The 24,199-nt window shown below is 38.0% G+C and overlaps 2 protein-coding genes across 4 annotated transcripts; one reads left to right on the forward strand and one right to left on the reverse strand.

Moving 5' to 3' along the window:
- Positions 1-2,237: 2,237 nt before the first annotated feature.
- Positions 2,238-9,397, forward strand: scyl3 (SCY1 like pseudokinase 3). The gene is made up of 14 exons (XM_005795653.3): positions 2,238-2,512; positions 2,592-2,773; positions 4,161-4,346; positions 4,450-4,563; positions 4,700-4,756; positions 4,839-4,941; positions 5,032-5,143; positions 5,244-5,321; positions 5,661-5,800; positions 5,904-6,094; positions 7,149-7,320; positions 7,557-7,721; positions 7,804-8,591; positions 8,896-9,397. The coding sequence occupies exons 2-14, from the start codon at positions 2,606-2,608 to the stop codon at positions 8,956-8,958; spliced, it is 2,337 nt and encodes a 778-aa protein (XP_005795710.1). The 5' UTR covers positions 2,238-2,512; positions 2,592-2,605; the 3' UTR covers positions 8,959-9,397.
- Positions 9,398-9,537: 140 nt separating this feature from the next.
- On the reverse strand, positions 9,538-23,598 carry c9h1orf112 (chromosome 9 C1orf112 homolog). Of its 3 annotated transcripts, XM_023339982.1 has the most exons (26): positions 23,452-23,598; positions 23,228-23,316; positions 23,020-23,147; positions 22,379-22,418; positions 22,190-22,278; positions 21,560-21,664; positions 21,034-21,174; positions 20,413-20,575; positions 20,188-20,272; positions 19,528-19,666; positions 19,363-19,452; positions 19,207-19,271; positions 18,961-19,109; positions 18,329-18,458; positions 17,833-18,019; positions 16,938-17,020; positions 16,434-16,485; positions 15,256-15,345; positions 14,010-14,195; positions 13,411-13,530; positions 13,233-13,328; positions 13,031-13,144; positions 12,600-12,704; positions 11,467-11,547; positions 11,213-11,362; positions 9,538-9,826 (listed from the first exon to the last, which is right to left on the reverse strand). In XM_023339982.1, the coding sequence occupies exons 3-26, from the start codon at positions 23,113-23,115 to the stop codon at positions 9,617-9,619; spliced, it is 2,766 nt and encodes a 921-aa protein (XP_023195750.1). In that variant the 5' UTR covers positions 23,116-23,147; positions 23,228-23,316; positions 23,452-23,598; the 3' UTR covers positions 9,538-9,616. The 3 variants fall into 3 exon arrangements, with proteins under 3 accessions (XP_023195750.1, XP_014326801.1, XP_023195751.1); XM_014471315.2 differs by lacking the exon at positions 23,228-23,316; XM_023339983.1 differs by lacking the exons at positions 23,228-23,316; positions 23,452-23,598 and having other exon boundaries at positions 22,379-22,399; positions 23,042-23,141.
- Positions 23,599-24,199: the final 601 nt, after the last annotated feature.

Genomic DNA, 24,199 nt, shown 5'->3' on the forward strand with positions numbered 1-24,199 from the left:
CTAAAAAAGACACAATCGGGCTGTTCTGAATGCTCCTTTGCTTAAATGTAACACTTCACAACAAGTGATTGTAAACTGAACTAAAAGTGATTCTGAAAGTCATTAAGGTCGCTGAATTATGACTTAAACCTGACATGTAGGTAGGCAGCATTCATAAGCATGTTTTTTTTTTGTAAAACTCAGCTAAAGTTGCTAAGAACAAAAGTTCTTACAATTTAAATGGCTGCATTCCAAAGTGACGCATACACATGGTTGCAGTGGTATCAAATTAATGATTATTACAATGATAAAATTAAACACTGCACATCAACAGTATAGTAATTAAAACAATACCACAATGCTGCATGTAGCAACCAGCAATATAATAATTGCCAGAAATTTAATAACTTGCAGACAATATGATCAAGTTTTTTTTTTATCCTATCCTGTAATACCAATGAGGAAGTGAGATATATGACTGGCATATCACTTTTTAAAAAAGTTTTTAAGATTTAATAACTCTTAAATAATTACTTATATTATAATACCTTGCAATTTTAGGTAATTTGCTATGGCTGCAAATCCCAATTGAAAAATATATTGTACATATATTTTTTAAACATAATGTGTAGATATAAAAATTCATAATTCTATAGATGGATAAATAATCTAGAATTAATTTCTTGGAAGTGTCATTTTCAAATAAGTGTTCCTTTATGCCAGTTACCAGTCAATAATTTAATAAGTTACTATTGGCAAAGTTGAATTGCATGACTGGCTAAAAAGTTGTATCACATTTTGGCATGATAGGCTTTAATACATTTAATACGGGCAAAATATTAAGTTACTTTCAAATATTGTGGTATTAGCCATATTACATCACTAGTTGCCACAGTGTGCAATACCATCCATCCATCCATCCATCCATCCATCCATCCATCTTCTTCCGCTTATCCGGGGTCGGGTCGCGGGGGTAGCAGCTTCAGAAGGGAGGCCCAGACTTCCCTCTCCCCGGCCACTTCTTCCAGCTCTTCCGGGGGAATCCCAAGGAGTTCCCAGGCCAGCCGAGAGACATAGTCCCTCCAGCGTGTCCTGGGTCTTCCCCGGGGCCTCCTCCCGGAGGGACGTGCCCGGAACACCTCACCAGGGAGGCGTCCAGGAGGCATCCTGACCAGATGCCCGAGCCACCTCAACTGGCTCCTCTCGATGTGAAGGAGCAGCAGCTCTACTCTCAGTCCCTCCCGGATGACTGAGCTTCTCACCCTATCTCTAAGGGAGAGCCCAGACACCCTACGGAGAAAACCCATTTCGGCCGCTTGTGTGCAATACATGGGTCACAATATGTCTCAAAGCCAAAAAGAAAATTACTTCTTGTAGGACATGTCCAAAAATGTATTAAAAATTAATTAATAGATAAATGAGAAGTATTGACCAGATGTCCATATCACCTCAGTAGACTCCATTAGAGGTGGGGTGGAAGTGGCTCCAACTGAATCCTTAACTGGAAAGGGGAACTAGTCTTTACCTTATTATTGAGGCTGAACATAGTAAAAATTATACACGATACTAATTTTGACTGCTTACTCAATTCTGTTTACTCAAACACAGTGAAAGCTCCTCTTACACAGTTTTTATTATTATTCCCAAGATCCCTCAATAACTGACCAAAACAGGGGCCTCAACCAATATGTTTTCAACACATTGTTGGTTACTACGTGAACATTATATTTTTAAAACGATTAAAAGAGCCAGAATCACCTTTAAATCTCTGCTACGACTCCACCTTGATGATGTCTGGTATGCCACTCTGCATGCAGTTCTGGTCATTTGAAAGCACAAAACCGACATGCAGGTCCTTCTAGTGAGCCTCTCTTATCTGCTGACAATTTCGACCTAAATGTTCAGACAAACAACATTTTCTTTAACTGAGACCAAATAAATCTATTTTTTTGAACATGTATTTCACTTTTCTTGTGTCTAGTTCTCTATGTTCATTTTCAACACCATGTGGAAGTCACCTGCGTTATCTCGTACCACTTTGGTTGCAACCACTTAGTAAAACATGAGGTGTATCAGTTGCGAATATGTTAAACAGTTAAAAGCTAATTCAAGGATACATTTTCCGATTATAATGCTTTAATGTTTTCAAATAATATGCTTGACACTTTCTATGCGTTATTTAAAGCAATTTAACCCTGTACTATCATTGATACTTTTCATCTTTATATCCCCCCCCCCCTGTTTGATGGTTTAGTCGTTCCCGGAAGAACCTCTGTTTACAGCATCGCAGTAATAGCTGGAAGGTTTAGAGTCGAACGATAAACAGGAGTTATGCATGTTTCTTAGCGTTCTAATATTTTGTTAATGCATTTGTCTGAATTAGCAGTAACCTGTGATTTAAAATGACGGTTTGGACGAGAAAGAGCGGCCGACAAGCTGGCTAGCGCTGCTGGGTTAGCCAGCGAGGCGAGAGTAGCAGCAGCTGCTAACTGAGCGCGGAGCGGCTGCTGGTCCGTCCAGTCCAGGATCTCAGGTATGTCCGCCTCACCCTCAAACAGGTGTTCACGTGTACGTGTGTAAGAGACAAGGAGTCACACCGGTTCGTTCGGCAGGAAGACAAGCGGCCATGGGCGCAGAGAGCAGCGCGGCGCGGGGCTGCACTCTGCTGGAGGAGCCGCTGCTGACCCTGCCCTCCGGACCCACCATGTACTCGGCGGTTCTCCAGGACGGGAAGCCTGCGTCTGTGTTTGTTCACAAGCGGGACAATGAAGACAAAGTCAACAAAGCTGCTAAGGTGAACTCGTATAAAGGCCTTTCTCTGCAGCTGTGGAGTATTTGCACTTACTGCATTTGTTTTTACTCCTGATTCCTATAATAAGTTATCATTGATTAGTCTGCAAAACAATTTCGTTCAGTGTGGCAATGTAGATTTTGCCTCCTCAATCAATTTAAAAAGATAATATCAGCTACAGACATGTTTTTATTTAATGTAAAAGTCTCTCAAAGATTAAGCAATCTTTTGTGAAACTGTCTAATACACAAGTTTGAGATTAAAACAAGTCTTCATTTCTGATGACCTTTCATGACAGCAATTTGCTGTGGTGGTAACAGGATAATCACAAAACTCATTTGTACATTATTTTATCCCTGCTACTAAATGACCTGCTAGCATTTCTTAAGTGAACATTGTTTGAACGAGGTTATCACTTTCATTTTGATAATGATGGAAGAGAAGAATGGTTACTTAAATAGGAGTTTGCCTCAAATCCTTCTTCTTTTGTCCACCAAGATTATATGTAATGAAACAAGTGGTATTTTCAATACTTAATATTTAAAGAGCATATCAGGTTAGAAAGGTTGGACCCAAATCGATAATTAGCTCACTAGTGGAGGGGCGGGAGGGAGATTTCTTGTAGATGGTTCAGCTCAAGCTGGTATGTCCAACTTCAGGTTCTTAAGACTCAGTGCCCTGCATGTACAGGTGTGTCCCTTGAGACAACTAAATAACTTGTTCAGTTTGCCATTCTGTTTTGCAGCAGCCTGATAATAAACCATTTATTTTATTCAGATGTGTTCAACTTGGAGAGAATCCAAATTACGCAGCACACTGGCTCTTAAGGACAAGAGTTGGACACGTTGGCACTATAGGAGATGGTTGGCAGCAGACAGATTTAAGTATTTCTGTGCACATAGCTTTGAGCAGTGGCCTTGTGTCATGTAGCAGGAAAGACGCAAACATGGAGAAACCAACCCTGAGCAACGAACCAAGAATGATTTGGTGATTAATAATAATATAATAGAGTACTATGTTTTAGGACAGAAGTGATATCTAAGTGGCTCAGGGATAAAAACATTGAAATGTGTCCTTGAACAGGAAGCTCTCAAAGTTTTTGCAAATTTACCTTCCTGTTCGCTGTTTCTCCTAGAGGTTCACACGACTTTGCAACTCCAAAGCAAAGAAATATTGACTTATTTCCTTAACGAAGTGTTTAAAAACACAATGTCCTCTTAATGAAATAGGCTTTGGTTTGACTGCTTTGAAGAGCCTGTGAACGTCTGATGCTTTAAGTTGTAGTCATAAAATATTAAGCGTTTGAAATGCATATTTTACATACACAAAACAAATGCAGCAGAATCAATTTAAGTGCACAACTAATTAACCCACTTTTCACGTACTGCAGCATCTAAAGACGCTGAGGCACCCGTGTCTGCTGCGCTTCCTGTCCTGCTCGGTGCAGGACGGCGGCATCCATCTCGTAACGGAACACGTCCAGCCGCTGGAGCTGCTGTTAGACAGCCTGTCCCCGGAGGAAATCTGCGCCGGCATCTACGACGTCCTGCAGGCACTCATCTTTCTGCACGAGAGGGTGAGCAAGACGAGGATCCATTTGCTTCTGTTGCCAGCAACCCGGGTGGACATTTTCTGTTTGCCTCTCTTGTGTTAAAACTTGGATGCTTCTCGTTCTTCAGGGTAAATCGAGCCACAACAACGTCTGCGTTTCCTCTGTGTTCGTCAGTGAAGACGGCCACTGGAAGCTGGGAGGGATGGAGACTGTGTGCAAGTTCTCTGAAGCAACTCCAGAGGTAGAAGATGGAATAGTAGCAAATTCATTGTTATCAAATATTCTTTGGGTGAATTTTCACATGCATGTTAAGAGTAAAGAAGTTTTGGAAACTCAGTTTTCAACGGATCAGTTCATTTGACTTATTTCTGTGTCAGTTTCTAGATAGCATTCAGAGTGCTAGAGAGGCCTCCTGTGTTCCTCCTGAAGAGCAGGTCAGTGGGTTTGACTTTATTACAAAAATGTGAAAAAATTCTCCCTCCTACATTTTCATTAAAAAAAAGACATTGTTAACAGGTGGAAGACTTTAAAATCCTTCCAGACAACCATGCTCACGCTCGGGACTGTTACTCGTTTGGTACAATGGTGGAGGCTCTGCTCCCTCTGCTGAATGACTATGGTGAGTGGAGATGACTTGATGAAAATCTGGTTGCAAATTGTTAAATTTCACTTCATTTACTTACTCTGCTCTTTTCTGTGTTCTTTCTAGTGTCACAAGAGCTCTCTGACAGTCTGACAAAAACCCTGCAGGCAGGCCTGCTGAACTCTGACCCCCTGGCTCGACCTCCACTCAGCACCTTGCTCAATCACAGCTTCTTCAGGTTTTTGTGCATTTCTTTCACTTGCATTTGCAGCGTTTTAAACTGACAAAACTTTGATTTTAAACACATCGTTTTTAAATGGTTTTTTTCCTGTGAATAGGAATGACTTTCTGGAAGTGATGAATTTTCTGAAGACCCTCACGCTGAAGACCGAAGAGGAAAAAAATGAATTTTTTAAGTAATAATTTGTTTTGTTTAAATCTAATATTAGGTGTACTCATAATTTGCAATGCGTTGCAAACGTATTGATATCCCGTAAAATATTGTACATTTGTCATGTTATAACCACATACTGTAAGCTGCAAGAGTAAATGGGGCTGAATATAAATGTTACATTCTTAAGACTTTCAACTTTCATCCATCACATAGAATCCAATAAAATGCATTAAAGTGTATACTTGCAAGGGGACAAATGTTTAAACTGTTTTAGGAGTCTGAATACTTTGAAAAGGGATTGTAAATTATAATGTCGTCTAAATTGTCTTTGACTTTTTACATATTTTTTTTTATATTTCAGGTTTCTCCTTGACCGTGTCCAGAACCTTCCTGAAGAGCTGATTGCTTCACGCCTTGTCCCCAAACTTCTCCACTCCCTTGTTTTTGCAGAACCCATGGCCGTCAAGAGCTTCCTCCCTCATCTGTTGAGACCAAAAAAGGGTACTATGGCATTTTATCAAGAATATGTCAAGTAACTTGACAAAGATATGTTTAAACAAGTAAAAATATGACTAAAAACTCATAATTTCACCTTTGTGGACAGATTCCAGTCAAGGTGACGGCAGTGAGGATTGTCTGCTGTCTGTGTCCCTTCATCAGAAACATGTGATTCCTCAGCTGCTTAGACTCTACGAAATAAACGAAGAGCACATTCGGATTGTGCTCTTGACTCACATCCACATCTACGCCGAATTCTTTTCCCACGATGAACTAAAAAATCAGATTCTACCTCAGGTAAAAGCTCAGTTCTGTGTTATTACTGAACACACACACAGGTGTCAAAGTGTTTTGGATTTGTTTCAGTTTAGTGCAGTGCAAGCAGCTAGACCAGAAATAATTTGTTTTAGTTGTAGTCTTGGTCCTCTTTTGTTGGGGCAAAAGTTATGTCACATATTATCAACCAAATTTGACAATACATGTCCTATTTTTTTATGACCAAATGTTACTTCTGTTATTGTGATTGCAGTATCTTTGTCATGTAAACCCCACTGTCATCACTTACCTACTCCTGGTTGTGAAGTTGGTAAAATAGTAAAAAAAAATAGAGAGAGAAATATAGCAGTAAGTTATATTTCTTTCAGATTTATTTCAGGTTATATCACAATGAGTCTATAATAAATCAAGGGCTAAAACTAGTTGATGTAAAGTTACCAAACAAAAGTAGTCACCTTCCATGAGTAATTGACAGACCAAATCTTCACCGTTTAACTGAAGAACTTGTCGTCATCAACAGCTTGTCCAAGTGGTGTCCCCCAGGGATGTAATCTTGGTCCCTTTTTGTTCTTTTTACACCTGCTTGTATTTGACGTCGAGTTTAAAGTAGCATCCGTTTTAATTACAATTTTGAAAATAAAAAACAGTTAATACAATTTGGACAACATGACCATATCCTTCTTTGTGATTCAGGGCCATTAAAAATATACACATTTTGTTTTCCTTCAAAATCCTGAATGTTATTTTTAAAACAATTTTTCCATCCATAGAATGATGAATGCAAGTGTTAAAACCATTAATTAATTTTTTTTTCCAAATTAAAGACTCTTGCTCAGGTCAAGACATTTCTCTCATTCTTGCACTTCTGGAGAAGTTATCCGTACCTTTATTTCTTTCAGTCAACCTTATTTTCATATTTCTGAACGTTTTGTCTGCATTTCTTCGATCAACTTCTATTTTTAAGCATTCTTATAAATCCAATTATTGCCATTTCCGTGTGGATGCAACCTAGTACTTTATAAACTGTTTTATATAAATTTAGTCTCCACTTTTTCTTTTTTTTTACTGGCTACAGGTTTTGTTGGGCATGAGAGACACCAATGACTCTCTGGTTGCCATGACACTGCAAAGTCTTGCTGTGTTGGTGCCTTTACTGGGAGCTCACGTGGTTGTTGGTGGAGACAGAAGCAAGATCTTTAAACGCACAACACCAAGTTTTACCAAGTCTGCAGAGGTCACACCTGAAAGTAAGGAACTCCTCATTGAGATAAAAGCTGATGCACCTATTGTTAGACTCCACGTTTATATTGTTGGACTCCATGTTTAGTATCCAAAAGGATTATCCAGATTAATTTAATCCATTTTAAAATTTGTAAACAAGTTCTTCAAATAATGTTTGCTTACTAGCATATAGAGGGGAGAAACAGGTTTTACTGACAGCATGCACTAGCAGCACTAATGACATTTTACTTGTCTTCCTTAGCTTCTCCTGTTCACATAGTTGGAAGCTCAAACTCTCAGATGGTTCAACCCTCCAAATTCCTGAATATGCTCCCCAAACCATCAGAGACCAAAGGCTCGGTCCTCAGCCACATGGGAAACTTGACAGGCACACAAGAGAAGCCGAGGGTGATTCCGCCATCATCTGGTAAGACCTTCAAGCTGTTTAAGTTGGGTGTCGACTTTATTGTAGCTGAAATTCAGTGTGGCCTATTTGCTGTGTTTTCCAGATAAAAGCCAAAAAATGCCTTTAACCTTAAACGGCTTTCATGAGGATAATAGACAGGAAGTGTTCCTCGGTTCGGAGCAGGCTGACAGGCTAGAGGGCCCTGTGGAGGACTGGCCTGACTGGACTGAAAACGATGTGGGAGAAAGTAGAAATGCGCAGTCTGTCCACATCCACATTAAGGCATCAGAGGGAGGTGATGCTATTAGCAGCAGACTCCCAAATGAAAATGCAGAGGAGGAGCCTTGGGATGACTTTGAGGACCCTGAGCCGACGTTGGATCTCTCCCCTACAGCTCCTTCTGCAGATTCACTGATTCTAACACTTTCCAGAGGGAGCACCACTACATGCGCTAATCCGATTCCTGAACCGTCGACACTGAAATCCTCCAAACCCCTAAAGCTGACCTCGGCGCTGTATCAGTCGACACAGGCCAAGGATATTTCTTCATGGGACAATGACTGGAGTCAAAAGGATTTCCAGAAACCACTAAGACCGTCAGCCCCAGTGCCCAAATCAGCAGTGCCAATGAAGAGCGACAGGACAGGAGGTCTGGGGGAGGAGTTCACTATTAAGGTGAAAAAGAAGGTAGAGAAAGACCCAGAACTGGATTTGTTTGCGGACATGGTGCCGGACATCAAGTTATCTTCAACCGCTCTGCTGCCTCTAGAGGAGAGAAGTGTGCATGTCACAGGAACGTCAGCGGTCTTTTCAGATAAAACTCTTGAGATGGGCTCATCCATTGATACTGTAACACTCACTGCCAAGTTTGCAGCAGCTAACCCGTCTGAGGTGGGTTTTTCAATTGTTATTGAATCCATTTATGGTAGATGAATCATTATATAGAGACTTATTATTTTAAAGTTGTATTTATAATTAGAAAAACCAATTCAGTTAATGATCAAATGTGTGTGGGTCACTAGATTATGTTTGGCTGTCACAACTAATTAACTTGCACAATTGAAAGTCTTCATTCTGCTTGATAATTTATGCCCAAAGAATGGTGGTTTTATGTCTGAAACAAGTTTCTGTGACTTTCAAATGTACCTTTTTAATAAAGATGTTTCACTTGTTCCTGTGTTGGTCTGTTTTTAAGGCTGAAGCAGATGGCTGGGGAGATGGAGATGACCTCAACTGGGAGGGTGAGAATGCCTGGTGATGACGACTGATACAAAACTCAATCTCCAAAACACTCAACCACTGGAAACCTTTAATCCATGCATCACATCTGGAGTGCCACTATCCCACAAAGCTGGAAGAAGCTTCTCATAAAATGATGCAGTCTGATCAAGGAGAACCTAAATCTATTATCTCTATTTATTATGGAAAAGTGGTGATACATGGGCAGCCGGGTGGTGCTAGACATGGACAGAAGAAGCCATTTGTAATTGTTTGCCAGTTGACATTAATCACCTCAATAATGGTTAAAGATCCTAACAAGGTAAATGTCATTGCTTTCGTTTGCTTTTTTATGTGCCAAATCAACTATTAGCATCAAGCTCAAGATACATTTTTAGCAGGACAAAGGTTGATTTCTTAAAGGCTTGCACTTTGAATGAATGTGAAATAGAAAATCTATTTATTTGAGCTTTTTGGTTGGTGGTGAAATAAACATTTTGCTGCAAAAAATGTTTTTCTTTCTTTACGTTATGTAACAGAACCAATAAGAAAAAATATGGCTGATAGGATCAATTGCAAATGCTCAGTATTTAAATAGATTTAATAAACGGCATCAAACACAGCAAAATAAACTAAAACTTGGCACAGATCAAATTCACTGTACAATAAGTCTTGAGGGGTTTTAAAATGAGAAAATGCTAGGTTGTGTGTCTGACTGAAGTGATTTCTCTTATGAGGGTCATCAGTTGCTGAAGTTTGGCTTTCAGCCACGTTGGAGGTGGTGCTGTCGTGTTGGCTTTACTCTCCACGAGAGCATGAAGGGCTTTTAAAGAGTTCTGAGCCGTCTGGATGTGGCGGTCGTACTCCTCCTCTGCATTTGTCTCCTGTCGAGCTCTCTTTGGGCTTGGCTAAGAGGGAGGAAATTACAGGCAAAGAAAAGTTAACTCACTGTTATTTATGTCTCATGCTTAAAGCAAAATAATGGAAGCAATCCAGGGAAATGTAAGCTAGTTACAGATTAAGAGATTTTGTTGAAGTATGGACTAATGAAATAAACAGAGCAGTAAAATTTAGCTTTTGGTTACCTTTTTATACAAGCATGAAAATACCAGTCCAACATTTTCTTCTTTTACCATGCCTGTTTTTATGTGACAGCAGGGTTTATGTAGGGTCATAAGTCTTAAAAGATGATCAGATTTCCCATCAGAGGGCTTAGATTTTATTTAGTTAAGAACAGCAATACTTGTAATTGATTCCATCTATTGTACCTCTGCTTAACTAATTAGGGTGTTATTACAAAACTTTAAGGCGCCATATCTGGGACAGGAAACTGCTCTGTCGGAAGGAATTCATTGCTGGCACACTAAAATATATTACCATAAAATAAGGCACATTCGACTCACCACACTGTAAATAATGATTAATGCAAGAACAAGTCCTAAGGACAAAATGAGAAGGAAGAAAAAAGCTTATGGCGGGACTTTATCCTTGTATAGGAACTATTACACTTCATGTCAAGTCCAAGTTCCATGGCTGCCATGGCAGTTAACATGACAGGAAGAACGCGACGACTTGTCCTAAAATTAATAAGGAATTCTTTAATTTCCCCTGCATCAATTAAGATGGTCGATACCTTTACACCAGTCCCCATCGCTATGAGATAGACCCCACTACTGCCGTCATTTTCAAATTTCATCATATAAAAAGCTGGATGTTAAGCTGAGCGGTTATGAGCCCATCGTGAAAACAGAAGTGGATTCAGGACACAGGCCTGAGCTAAGATTGATTTCTGTGGATTCTGACAGTTCATGCACCTCATAGAAGTGGGAAGGTATTAATTCAAGCAGCAGTAGAGAGTCTCTGCAGGTATTAAAAGTAGAGCGAAAGTCCAGGAGGAGTGGTGGATAACGTTACGCTATCCATTACTAGCTCATTCAGGAGAGTATATTTAATCTGGCTTGAAAAACACATGTTCTAATAGTTGACTAAAACATATTAATTGGTATATTTGTAGCATAGGCTACTTCATAAAAGGCAAAAGGTTTGGAAAGAAATGCAGAAAAAAAATTTACTCAAATCACAACAAAAAAAAAAAATCCAACACAAGTTGCCAAAGTTAAATTTAACTTGCTTAAGTTACTAAGCAAGACAGGAATAGATTGCCAATTTATGTTAAATTAGTTCTTAGTAATCAGTTTTTAGTTTAAAAGCAGGTTGCCTCAGTCTGCCACCAATTACAAGACTGTGCACATTTAGAGAGATGCCATAAATCTGAGCTCAATGATGCTGCTAACCTCAGAGTCTGTGATGGCTTCAGTTTCAGAAGCCTGTTTGTCAGAGCCACTTTCTTTGCTCTCCAGTTTCTTATTGTGTTGCTCGATCACCACTTTCTCCAGTTTCAGCCTCTTTAGCCGTGACTCCACATCTTCCAGTAGATTCACCGTCTACAAAAAATAAATTAAAAACATACAATATCGACGACAACCTGTTTTAATCTCAATAATCTCGTTTAATCTCAATACATTCTCATTGAATGTTTATCACCAACCTTGCTTAGGTAATTGATCACTTTGGTCTTTGTTTCTTCCACACACAAACTCTGGGAAATGACCTCTTCATGGTTTGTATTCTTGAGCACCACAGGGAGACAATATGTTAAAGTCAGGCTGAAGCACCTACAGTCATGGCCAAAAGTTTAGTGAATGACAGATTTTGTTTTTCGGGAAACTATTGTGTTGTTGTTTAGCCAAATTGTTTTCATGGTGTAGTGGTCTAGATTAAACAGTTCATGTTAGGAACTGTTTAATCTAACTGTTTAATGTTAGGAAAAACAATCACTCAAAATGTCATTGTTTTCATACCAGCCATTTAGTTATCACTTTTGCCCTGAGACATGATGGTGCATCATTCATCAACACATTGCTCCAGGAGGAAGTTTTGACGCTTTCCTTAAACATGGCAGTTTTTGGACAAAACTGTGAATGAGACAATTCATCTGAAAGAGAGAATGCACTTAGGATGTTTCACTGTCGATGTGACACAAAGTGTCCAGAAAATCCTTTTTCCAGATGTCCTTAACAGTCAACAGGCAAAACAACTCCGATCTTGTTGCTTCATGCAGAAGTCAGTCTCTCCTTGTTGTTCTCGGAAAGAAATAGCTTCTTTGCTCCTCTTTGTAAAACAAGGCTAGAGTCCAGATGTTTACACCTCACAATGCATCCAGAAACATTGTACACCATGCAATCCAAAGCTCTGTAGGTGATGATTCTGGCGCTTACAGGACTCTCTTAAGTGCCTTGAAGCTTTGATCAGAGCAGCTGAACCTTGCCTTGAAGGGTTTATTTGGTTGCGATCTGTTTTGAAGCAACATCCTCCCCCGTGAAGCACATCTGATGCAAACCAATGACGACAGCTGCTCTTCCCTTGTCAACACTTTCCCCTGAGTTCATTGCAAGTATGTTATCAGGTCACTTTGTGGCAGGACTAAAACACTCTGCAACTTTATAACTTTGCAGTTAACTGTTTTTCATCTAATCACTTTACAGAGCAACATACAATTAATGCAAGTTGCCGAAGAAGTTTCCAAAAAAAAAAAACAAGATTTCTGTCAATCTCCAAACAGTTGGCCACAACTGATCATTTGAAAAAAAAAAAAGTACAATGGTGAAGTTTATGTGGTACCCCTGCAAAGTAAGAAAAGGCCTCCAGGGCGTGCTGATGTAGCAGCCAAGACTTGTCAGCCAGAAGGGCTCCAAACACACCGCTCAATCTAGGAAGGATCTGGCCCTGTGAGACCAAAATATGTTAAAAATACAGTTTTAAGTCTCTAACATGGTGTTGTATAGTTAGATAACACAAGAACAGGACTGACAGGTTTGCTTAAATCGTTGTAAATAAGGATATGAGGTAAACATGTGTACTACTGTACTTTTCAGTAGGCCTACACTCAGGTTTTTTTTTTACTTTTTTTAATTGTATTGAAATTCAATTATAAATAATGTACTATTTTAATTAAACCTTTAAAAAGTTTAACATTTTTAATAAAGTTAGTGAAATAAATTGACTTTTTGAAGACATTATAATTTATTAAGATGTATCTGTACTTTTTTTACCTGGCAATCTTCAGGAAAAAAGATCTTTCCCAGGGAGGAGAGAAACCCCAAAGCAGCCAGCAGTAAATAATCTGGACATTTCTGAGAAACTACAGCTTCCAGACACAACAGACCCTAAAATAACAATGAGCTGTCAACAGAAATATCATGTACATTTTTATACCCTTAATGTGTAAAAAAAAAAAAAAAAAAAAAACATTACCTGAGAAATGGTTTCAGGTTTAATGTTCTTTACAATAACAGTTGTTGCTGACAAGAGCAGTTTCAAAGTATCCTGGAGCACAAGGTGGGTCTGCAACTGTTTTAAGACAAGTTACACAGAAATAATTCTTCAATTCTTTCACTAATTTAGTGTGTGTACATTTGTGTGCTTTTGTCACCTGACTGGGATTCATTCGTGACCACAGCTGTGTAATCATCCTCAATACGGACAATGAACACTGTTCCTCAGGAGAAGGATGCCCTCGAAGCAGAGAGAGGAGCGACCCCAGGGCTGCGTTCTGGCACCAACACAGACATTGTATGAAGAAATAATTCATTTTTAATATCAGTTTTGCGCCCTGCTCCACTGTATTGCTTTCTACCCTGAAGGTCATTCAGGGTAGAAAACAACCCTGAATGACAGCTGCTAGGCAACAATCCAGTTGTCAAAGTGTGAGGTAAACAGTCTACTAGTAATCATTTCAAATAAAGTTTGACACTAAATGTGATATATTCATGTTGTAAGTAAGTAGATAATTGAGAATCTGTCCTTAACTCACTTAAAACAGAACAGATGTCTGAATAATTTCCATGGAGAGCACTAAAGTAAACAATCACAGAAGATGCCAAATGTTTGACTAAGTCAGCCGTCTTTAATCTCGAAAAGAGGCGTATCTTACTCTTGAGCCCAACCATTGTTCCCATATCAGTTTTGATGCACAGAAGCAAAAATGTTTTGAAATATTGGTAAACCTCAAATATCCAAGACTGTCCTCACCACTTTGTCCACTTGTCCCAGTTTGTATCCTCCGTCCTCCCACTCCATTAGAGTCCTTTGCATCAGGGCAATGATTTCTGTCTCCACACGAAGACGGACGTCCTGAGAAAGAGCTCTGACGAGGACGTGATGCCACACGGGAAGATTTTCCACCTTTGATGGTGAGAACTCTGCCACCAACTCCAACTGGAAAAATAATTCTTAAGATCATTGGTTCTAATAATAAACACGGTGAGTTGAGGCTTTGAAGAAGAATCCAGAATATGAGATTTATTTACGTCATCTCTTTAACAGAAGAGATGATCCTGACATTTTTGTTTTTAGGACATTTTCTTTTCCCTAAAATGTCCAAAATCTGTCAACTGGGAAAGTAAAATAATTTAAAACCAACAGGCTGCACCAATTGCAGATTTCTGGTCAATCGCCGATCTTTAAAAAGCCTTACCTTCCGATTCCGATTTCTACAACTGTCTGTGAGGAAACGGAAATCTTCAAAGATCCATTTTTAATGTCAAAGGTTTTTTTTCTGTAAAGATTTTTTAATTATGTCTCAGATTTGTGTTCTCAAGATGACTGTTCAATTGTCTCATTTTCTTTAGTTAACAAGACGATATTTTGTTATAACTAAATACTTATGATCTCAAAATATTACCTTGATGCTTGATCTATTCTATGAATTTATTTTACTTCAGAAATGATGACAATGATCCAGAGGAACTGATTCAAAACAATACAAAACATAAAAATATTTTTCAGTCTATTATCACCTATAATCACCCTGTTATTTCTTATGCAACTCCGTACACACTTGTCCACACTTACAAAAGCTGAAACAAATTCTATATTTTCCATACTCTTAACAATGTAGAAACCCTGGTTGTTTTACATTTTAAAAATCTCTGAAAGTTTGTTCACATATGAAGTTACTTTGTTGTTGGCAAAGTAAGCTGAAGGTAAATACGTTTCCCATTTGTGACAGAAACCAGATTCAAGAGTGTCCTCATTTACTGTCCTAAGATACTAGCTGCTTTGACAACAAACAGCAGAGCATCAAAACAAAGCTTTATCCTCAAAATTATTGATTGTCCAACAATTTCCTTGTTTTCCAAACTACTTAAAATTTCTTCCTCTTTGTACATAGCCAAAGGGCTGGACTGCCCAATAAGTTAAAAAATTCCACAGCCCCGCCTTAGGGCTATTTCTGATAACCTAACCATTTTGCATTTCTGATCTTAATGACTCTTACCTGGTGGCTTGGGGTCATGAGGAAAACCATACGTCTCAGTAGCAATCCCAGGTGTAACAACTGGTAGCACTCAGAATTGCATGCTTTCACCTAGAGGATGAAAAAAACAGACAGGAGGTAAAAACCTTCTTATTTGACGTTGCCTATTCTTAAATTTTTGTTTTTTTTAACTATATTCAAAATTCTAATGTTTATTTTGTTTATTTTTAATCTGCTTGATTTTTAATTTAATTTTATTATTATTATCTTCTTGTATGTTGTTTTTAACTCTTTTGTACAAGCACTTTGAATTGTCTTTGGCTGAAAGGTGCTATATAAATAAAGTTGCCTTGCCTTGCCTAATGGAGAGTTAGGAGAGTGAAAGCTCACATCCAGCAAAGACAGCAGAATTACCCTTTAATAGACACTGAACTAAACCTCCAAATCACCAAATTCAGGTGCTCTCTTAATTTTCATACAAAAATAAATTTATGAAATCCAGTGTCGTGGCATGCAGTCTGCTCTTAAAAACATCTGTGAAGTCACTGCCGGAAGACAGTATCTACAGACCTCCAAACATCAGGAAATTCAAATTATCTCAATATATCCACAGAACAGCTCATGGAATGGATCACCAAGTTCAAGCAGCTGCAGGCAAACCTTGATATCCGGTTTGTGATAAGTGTCACACAAACCAGAACTGGACTACAGTAGATAACATTACAAGGTCATATCCTGCTGCTCTACTTGATGAGTGTGGTTTAGATGGTTGCCAGGGACATGGCACTTGAATGACTGCACTGCACAAGGTGTTTTTCTTCATAGGATTGTCTTTTCCCTTTAGTCCCAGTGATAGAAACTCCTAATGTTAACAATTTGGGGACAACCGTTTCCTGATTAAACCTGTCATAGAGGAGGGAAATGTGTTTGGGAGAACTTGACTAGTTGCACAAGATGAGTTTGAGTGGAAACTGTGCTGAAGGCCTGGTCCTCCAGGATATATATGACCTCACAGATGTGCTGTGGAAGAATACTTAGATAAAAATACTTGTCAAAGTTCTGGAAAGTATTCCCAGAAAAGCTGCAACAGGTATTACAGTATATATTACCTCTGGGATGTTATTAAAGATCATGTGTGGATACAGGCAAGCGTTTCAATACTTGTGTCAACACAGTACATGTCTTCTGGTTTTACCCACCAGCTGAGCAATAAGCAGGACATGATGTAGGCAAACTTCTGCTGTTCCGTATCTGAAAGAATAAGTTGAATTAAACAGTCACTAATGTTAAAAATGCTTACTTGCAGACAGAGTTAAGCAAGTTAAGCAAATGGTGAGGGATATGCATTTACTTCTTTGCAAATTAAGCTGAAAAATATAACTTTAGCAAAGTCCTGGAAATGTATTAATGCAGCCTATTGTGACTCTCCTGGTATGTGTAGGTGCTATAACAATTATTATAAGATTTTAAGATATTATAATATACCATCTTTCATCACTTTGAGTTCACAGTTCAAGCTTGCAAAAGAAAGATTCTGAAATAATATCCTGTTGGTAAATGGGTCAAATATAAGCTATTTTCAATCTGCAAATAGTTTAACTACTCATTACTTTGTTGCAATGAGTAGAAAAAGCGGAGACCTCATTTTAAGTGCAATTTTCAGAACTTTAATTTAAAATAAAAGGCATATTCATTGCACTAACCGTGCTGTAAAGCACCACACATCTACTGCCAACAAAGCTGTTGGAGTATCAGCCTGCAGCACAGCATCCATCAAACAACGTTCCTAAGGATGGGAAACAGAAGAACAAGGGAAATCAGATCAGCGATAACCAAAAACCACAAAGCACCACAGGGAGGCAATTAAAAAAACAAGAATATTTAACGGACATATCAGAATGAAAGTGAAAGAATAGCTTGTCTTGAATGAGGGGAACACCTGCATGAAAACAAAGGCAGTTTTTTGCTTGCCAAACTAAATACTTGATTGGAAACTAACCTCAACCAGACTCCATTTCAGAACCAGAATCCTTACAAATAGACAGACTTCCTGCAAGTCAAGATTTAAGCTCAAATGTACTTTCCTCCAGCAGTAAAATACTTATTTTGTGGTTACCCCTTATATGGTTTAAAGACTTTTCCAAAGAATAAAACTTGTCACAATTTTTTTTAAAAATCTCAGAATATTTTTGCACCTTTGTTAGATTAAATAAATGATAACTTGGTTCCACTTTATTTTTGATTTGATTTGTAATTAACAGGACATTCAAACTGATTTCAAAGTCGTACATTGCAAAAAGTGAGGATTGAACCCTCCTAAATCCTACATAGAACATGGGTATTTTGATTAAGTCAATAATAGTCTGTGGGTCGGATCTGGAGGTTCTAGGCCACACTATCATTTGCTGATTCTGAATTCTTGATGGCTGTTGCTAATATGAGAAGGAAGTTTAATTTTCAAGCTTCATTGACACATTGACAAACCAATGTTAGTTTTTCCAGTCCGGTCTGAGTTGTGGCACATTTGTGCTATAAATGTTTTAATTATATTCATAATTGTTAACTTGGTGTGTAAGTGGTTGAGCATGCAGGCCTTACTAGTACAGGAAAGAAGACTGGAGGGAGCACAGCCACACTGGCACAGAGCTGTACACAGATGTGTTGGTGCAGAGTGACTTCGACCTGGGCCTGACCCTTCAGCATCACCCCTGGCAACCGAACTGGTACTTTACGTTCAGTGTAGCATTGTCGGAAGCTAATAAAGATAGCCTGGTAGAGAGGAAGCCTAGAAAGGGAGAAAGAACAAAGGAAAATGTTTTGATACTCGGTCAACATAAACCTGCTTTACTTTAACCTGATAATGAATCATCTGTTTAATACAAGCTCACTGTACTAACAAAGACTTTATTCTCAGTTTGAAAGATTAAATATACATATAATACAATCTGAGAAATCACAATAAAATAATAGAATGACTGCTAACATACATTAGAGTAGACTTTAAAGTAATATGGCAAAAGTGAAATAAAAACACAAATTATCAGGGATCCTTAGAGTATTAGATAAACAAAAACTCTGAAGAAATCCCGATCACCTTGGTGTGTCTTCTGGAAACTGACTTCCAGAGTACCAAAGCTCCATCACTTCCTCTGGTTGGCTGAGCAGCTGGCCCAAAATATTCACCAGCATGAGAAAATGTGGAAGCTCATGCTCAGAGCTCAACCCTGCAGGCAGGAAGTTGTAAGAATGTTAGTATCTTTTTGTTTTGGGTTCATAGCAAATACAGACCCCAAACAATAAACAGTCTATCCTGGACAAAAAAATTACTGTTTCCATCTCAGAAGCAAAGTTTTATTGAAAAAGTAGCTCATAACCGACGTCTGCTGTTTCAGCTTTGAAACAACTTAGTTGCAGTTTCTTCATGACTTGACCACTGTAGCAGCTTTTTACCTTCTAAAATGTTATCTTTATCAGGAAAATGAAACGGCCTACAGAAGGAAGGTCAGCTATTTATTTATCTGCTGCTGTGACTCCATTTATAGCTAAATGTAGAGAAAACAGAGGAATTGACTATTAATTTTAGAAGGAAAAAAAATCATGTCGTACCAGTAATGAGAATAATTCAATAGATTTAAAAAGTTGATTCACAAATATTTAACAACTGTAAGAAAACGTGGACGCCTTACAAAGGGAATTTAATGGACACTTTTTAAAATGTAAACTCACACACGTCTGGCTGCAGCACAACTTCAGCAAAGGGCCTCAGAGGCAACAGCTGAAGCAGGAAAGCATCCATAGGAACCAGAGCTGATGCACTTAGCTCCCCAGCCAGAGCTGTGGGCAGCGACGGAGCACACAAACTTGGAGGAGACTTACTGAAAGACACCAAGCTCATCATAATCAGACGTATGCCAGGAATCACAGAACAAATGTTTAAAAGTTAAATCTCACTTTTTAAGCTAACATTTGTACCTGAATATCTGGAGGTAGAGTAGGTGAAAGCAGCTGGATTTTTTTGTCAGAAAATATTTAAATTCCTGTTAAGAAAAGAAGATAGAAAGAAAAGTTGGTAATACCTAAAATCAAGACAGCAACACGTTACAAAATGTTACAAAGAAGGGTCAGTACCTTTATGTAATGAACCAAAGTGTTAGCAAAGAATCTGCACATCTTTGCAGTTTTCTGGAAAAGTTTGTATTCCGGACTTTGAACAGTCTCCTGCAACAGGTCCAAAGTACATTAATAAGCCAGAGGTTTGAGATACTTTAAAATAAATAATTAGATCTTTCTAACCTGTAAACCTGCCAGCTTTATCTGTTCAGCCATCTCCACACAGCTCTGTAAGGAAGCCAACAAGTTGTCAGACAAGCTGTTGACGATGTCGCCATGGTGCAGCTGTTCCTCCACCAACGACTGGTACTTCAGGCTCTGTCTGAACAAAATAATTTCAAACATATAACTATGACATATGTCTAAATCTGGATTAAGTGAGCTCCATTATTGTGCAAATATAATGCTTAAATATTTTCACATTTTGTCACAATACAACCACAAACAATTTTATTGGGATTTTAGTTGATAGACCAGTACAAAGTGGAAGATACATTTGAAGTCAAGCGAAAATGGTAAATGGTTTTCAAATTATTTAACAACTAAACATCTAAAATGTGTGGTGGGAATTTGTCTGTTAATAGAAAACACCACAAATCTAACCTTTAATAGAGCAACAAGGAGAAGACAGTGAAATGCTGCAGAGTTAAAACTGGACCAGCTGCTAACCTTCCAGCTGGACAACAACCCTAAACATACAGCCAGTGATTCAATGTGATTCGAAGAATATTTATGTACTAAATAAAAACGTGTCTGATATGGGACACGGTGTAAAGAAAAAAAAAAGCTCAAGATAGATCAACAAAACATGCTTACAGAATAAAAGAACGAAAAAGGACTTACTTAATGAGGAACTTCCACGTGTTTGCATGCAGTGCAATGTCAAGGTTAGAGATAATGGAGCAGATATCGAGAAGGCTGTGAATCACTGTAAAACATTGACATGCTTAGTGAGTTTCAAACTGCATAAAAAATACCCCGATACAATAAAGTCAACAATTTCACAGTGACCAGTGTTGCAATGAAAGACAGAAGGATGCATACTTCCATACACACACGTAAACACACCTGTAACAATGTCAGAAACCTCCTCATCTGAGGCGCTACTGTCCAGAGAGATCCTATCCAGGACCTCCAGCAGACTCTTTTGCAGGGAATATGCCTCCTTGAAAAGTCCTTGCAGCAGATCGGCCACCAGAGACAGACGGCCACAATAAACTATCTCACTATCCTGTGGACAGAAACACAGACAGCATGGTGTTGAACACATTTTTATACTTAATGATTACATTAGTTATTTGAAGAAAACAAAAACAGTTACCAAAAGTAATATAAATATGCACTAAACATGTAATAAAGGTAAACATAGCACATTTACATACCTTTCAACGCATAGAAATTGAGTCAGATGGTATAAGTTTGCTAAAAAAAAAAACTATTGATTGGTCTCATTCAAGCTCAGAGTATAAAAGTTTAAGCTTCTCTACTTTTACCTCCTTCCCAACATTAACTCCAGGAAGAGGAGTTAAAGTTGGAATGTTGGAATGGAAGCTCAATTTATACTGCTGTTGGTTTTGGCTTTATTACTTGCAAATTATCAAGAGAAGGCTTTCTTTAATTCTTTCCCAGAAGGTAGAAAAAACACTCTGTTTCCTTCTTTCTTCATGGGATCCAAACTAAAAAACAAACCTTGCAGTGTTGAAATGTTTCTCTCAGGACTTTAAGGATGCAAGTCGGTAGCGAACGAATGGCATCCAAACAAAGACCTTCTTCAAATGAGGCAACATGGCGCACACAAATGGAAAGTGCATCGATTAACTGCACCATTGCCTGAAAGAGACAAAATTTTAGTCAAGCATGAGCTAGAGGAAAAGTTAGTAATAAGAAATGAACCAAATAATTAGCCAAAGATTAGAATCAAATACAAATTTTGCCATGATCTGAACACGCATTCTGTAAATGCATTAAAACTAAGAGCCTCTGCCAATTTTGAACATTAGATGCATGATGTACTTTGATAGATTTTTCTGGGACTAATAAAAAAATATTTTAAAAAATTCATCCAGATTAGAGAATTAATCTTTGATGTTTAATTTGGAACCATCTTATAATTTCTTCTTCAAAATGAGTTGGAATCTGTAGGCCAGATCCTGAAGGTCAGAAAGACTTTTCATGAGGATATAATACTCTTTCTAATCTCACTTTGTATGCTTACCTGTAGAATGTTCCTTAGAAAAGTACACAGTTCAGTGTTTTGACTTGAAAGCTCGCCAACTTGATTCATAATTTCTTTCATCATGTTGTCGAACATTGCTACTGCCTGCACACATTTGTTTAAGACAAAGGGAGACAAATTGTTACACTTTTTCAGAAGACTTGTTAATAAATTGGTAAATCAGACGTCAACAAGTACCCACAACACAGTCTAATACCGCAAGGAAATAATATGGAATACTTTTTCTCCCTAGGGGAAGAATTACAGACATATTTAAACACGGCAGCTGAAAGATATCAAGTAATCATCCTTTATTCTTAAGTTAGAAGTTGTGGTTGACAGCCATAATTCCCCATGTTCACAGGCCAGCATGCCCTTAAAAAGCACAAGAAAGCTCACTTCTAATTTTGCATAAAAAAACATTTCTGAAATAAATGCAATACCAATATTTTAATGCAACGTAGTGGGAGTTTATTCAACAATTAAATGTGAAACCTAAAATGGTAATATAGCATATGTACTATTTAATAACATTAATTTTACAAAATGTAGTGGCATGTCTGTTGATACTTTACATAAAATTTCTAAAACTGGTTCTGAAATAAAAATCCACGACATAAACTCATTCACCTTTGGTAGGATCTTGGAAAAACACTCCTCTTCCAGTTCTGACAAACCAATGTGTGGCAAGAACATCTCTGTAATTATCTTCAGTATACCTGTGTGATTTTTGTACGTTAGAGATGGTTCACGAGAGGATTGCTAAGAAAATAAATTCACAGTGATGTTTAATAATTAATAAAAAGAATAATTACTCACGTAGACGATCATTCCAGGTAGCTGCCTCATAATGCAAAGAGTAGAAACAGTCAAGAAAAAGCTCTCTATTGCACTTTGTTTTTATACCACAATTCTATTATGTGTCAAAAGTGTCACCATTCTATTAAAAAATAATAAATATATACTTATATATGTAAGAATTTAAATAATGTTGGAAATGCACAGATTGAAAATAAAATCACTACAGTTAAAAATAGTATAAATGTTGAAATGATCAAAAGCCATAGCATCAGTCTGTAGAAAAAGCTGATGTCAATCATTCGTAAAATAAATAGACAATTAAATGTGGAAATCATTATTTAAAATATGAGTTCATGTGTTGAAAGCATATCTTATAATTTCATCGTGTGGTGATGCAGTGTATTGTGAATTTATTTTACAGGTCAACATTACTCAGTTGGTTAGACAAACTCTGTCACAGACAAGGTAAACGGTCTGCAGTTCAACTGCTGTCCGGGTTAACAAATGTTGGGGTGCATTTGACACTAACAGTTGTGGGAATTACGGTAAAGAGGGGTACGCAAGCCAAATCCTGACACGAAACTATGTGACTCAAAGCGTTTCACAACATTCCTATTTGGATAAGACGGTGAGTCATTAAATGCGGTGCGGGAGGATATTGTCAGTTTAGGCAGGACAGACTTGATCTCCTGGCGACAGGTTTCCTGACTCCACTGCACCACCTCGTCCAGCAAAGATGTGTTGGTCTGGGACATGACGAAAGAAAATCCCCCGGTGTCGGTCAACGCTGGCAGAAAAAAAGGACGGGGTTTTTAGGGCCCTCTCTGAGGAATGGAGTCACTGAAAATGATTCACATTCATATTCACCAGTAAGTCCTCTTCTGAGGGACAAAGTGTTGTTGACATCAAGTTATTTACAGCTTTGAATAGCGAGAAAGAACCCGAGAAAACCGTAGCTATACAATGCAAGCACAGCTCAATGTTACTATCAGTGTTAGCTTGTTATAGGTAAACTAGTTACTCCTGAACGTTTACCGAACACGGGACTGAATCTTTTAGTCCGGACATCGATTAAGCTCAAGTTTCTTTACCTGTGTTTCTCCTGACGTCACACGTATTCTTTCTTTCCTATCCTAAAAGCCCTAAACTTTTTTTTTATTTTTTTTATTTAATTGTCAAAGTAAAAAGTATTGACGGTTTATTTTCGACAAGCATAACATTCCGCGCGCCTGCGCTTAAATCGGATATGACGTCAGGACTACGCGAATCATCGCATTTGTGCTCATTGGTTGGAATCAAAGGGTAAACCAATGACAAAACTAAACGCGTTTAAATCGATGACAAAAGCAACATTGGGTAGAAGATTTTTTTTATTATTTTTACTGCGATGAAAAGCATGTTTAGTTTCACTCACTGTGGTTCTTGAGGTGGATTATTAATGCATTAATGCAAGGGCACTGAAGTACTGAATATAGCAAATGGACATATGGATCTATTTCTGTATTAAATATCCTTATTTTTATTAATCCTATCTGATATTTCAATTTTCTGATAAACGATACTCGCTACAAGCTCTGGTAAAGAAAAAAAGCAAAACGCTTGAAATATAATAAATAAATAGAATAGTTGACGTCACACATGAGGCTTACTGTAATTATGTTAAGAAGAGAAAAAAATAAAGTTGGTGGTTAACATCAGTCCAGCATCTTCTGACTCACAGTTACAGACGGCAACAGAAAAGGGGTGAGCTAGCTGTGATTGTACAGTGTGATTTAACATAAATTTACATCAATAATCATATATCTTTAATATAAATAGCAACAAATAAAAAAATATATA

This window comes from Xiphophorus maculatus, chromosome 9, assembly GCF_002775205.1.
Source record: "Xiphophorus maculatus strain JP 163 A chromosome 9, X_maculatus-5.0-male, whole genome shotgun sequence".
Taxonomy (NCBI): Eukaryota; Metazoa; Chordata; class Actinopteri; order Cyprinodontiformes; family Poeciliidae; genus Xiphophorus; species Xiphophorus maculatus.

Coding starts and splice junctions, on each gene's coding strand:
- c9h1orf112 (XM_014471315.2), bottom strand. CDS start 23,115: ATGTCCCAGACCAACACATCTTTGCTGGACGAGGTGGTGCAGTGGAGT. Junction 20,576..21,033: donor AAACATTTCAACACTGCAAG/GTTTGTTTTTTA, acceptor TTCTGTCCACAG/GATAGTGAGATAGTTTATTG. Junction 11,363..11,466: donor TGATCAATTACCTAAGCAAG/GTTGGTGATAAA, acceptor TATTTTTTGTAG/ACGGTGAATCTACTGGAAGA.
- scyl3 (XM_005795653.3), top strand. CDS start 2,606: ATGGGCGCAGAGAGCAGCGCGGCGCGGGGCTGCACTCTGCTGGAGGAG. Junction 4,942..5,031: donor CCCTCTGCTGAATGACTATG/GTGAGTGGAGAT, acceptor TGTTCTTTCTAG/TGTCACAAGAGCTCTCTGAC. Junction 8,592..8,895: donor CAGCAGCTAACCCGTCTGAG/GTGGGTTTTTCA, acceptor TCTGTTTTTAAG/GCTGAAGCAGATGGCTGGGG.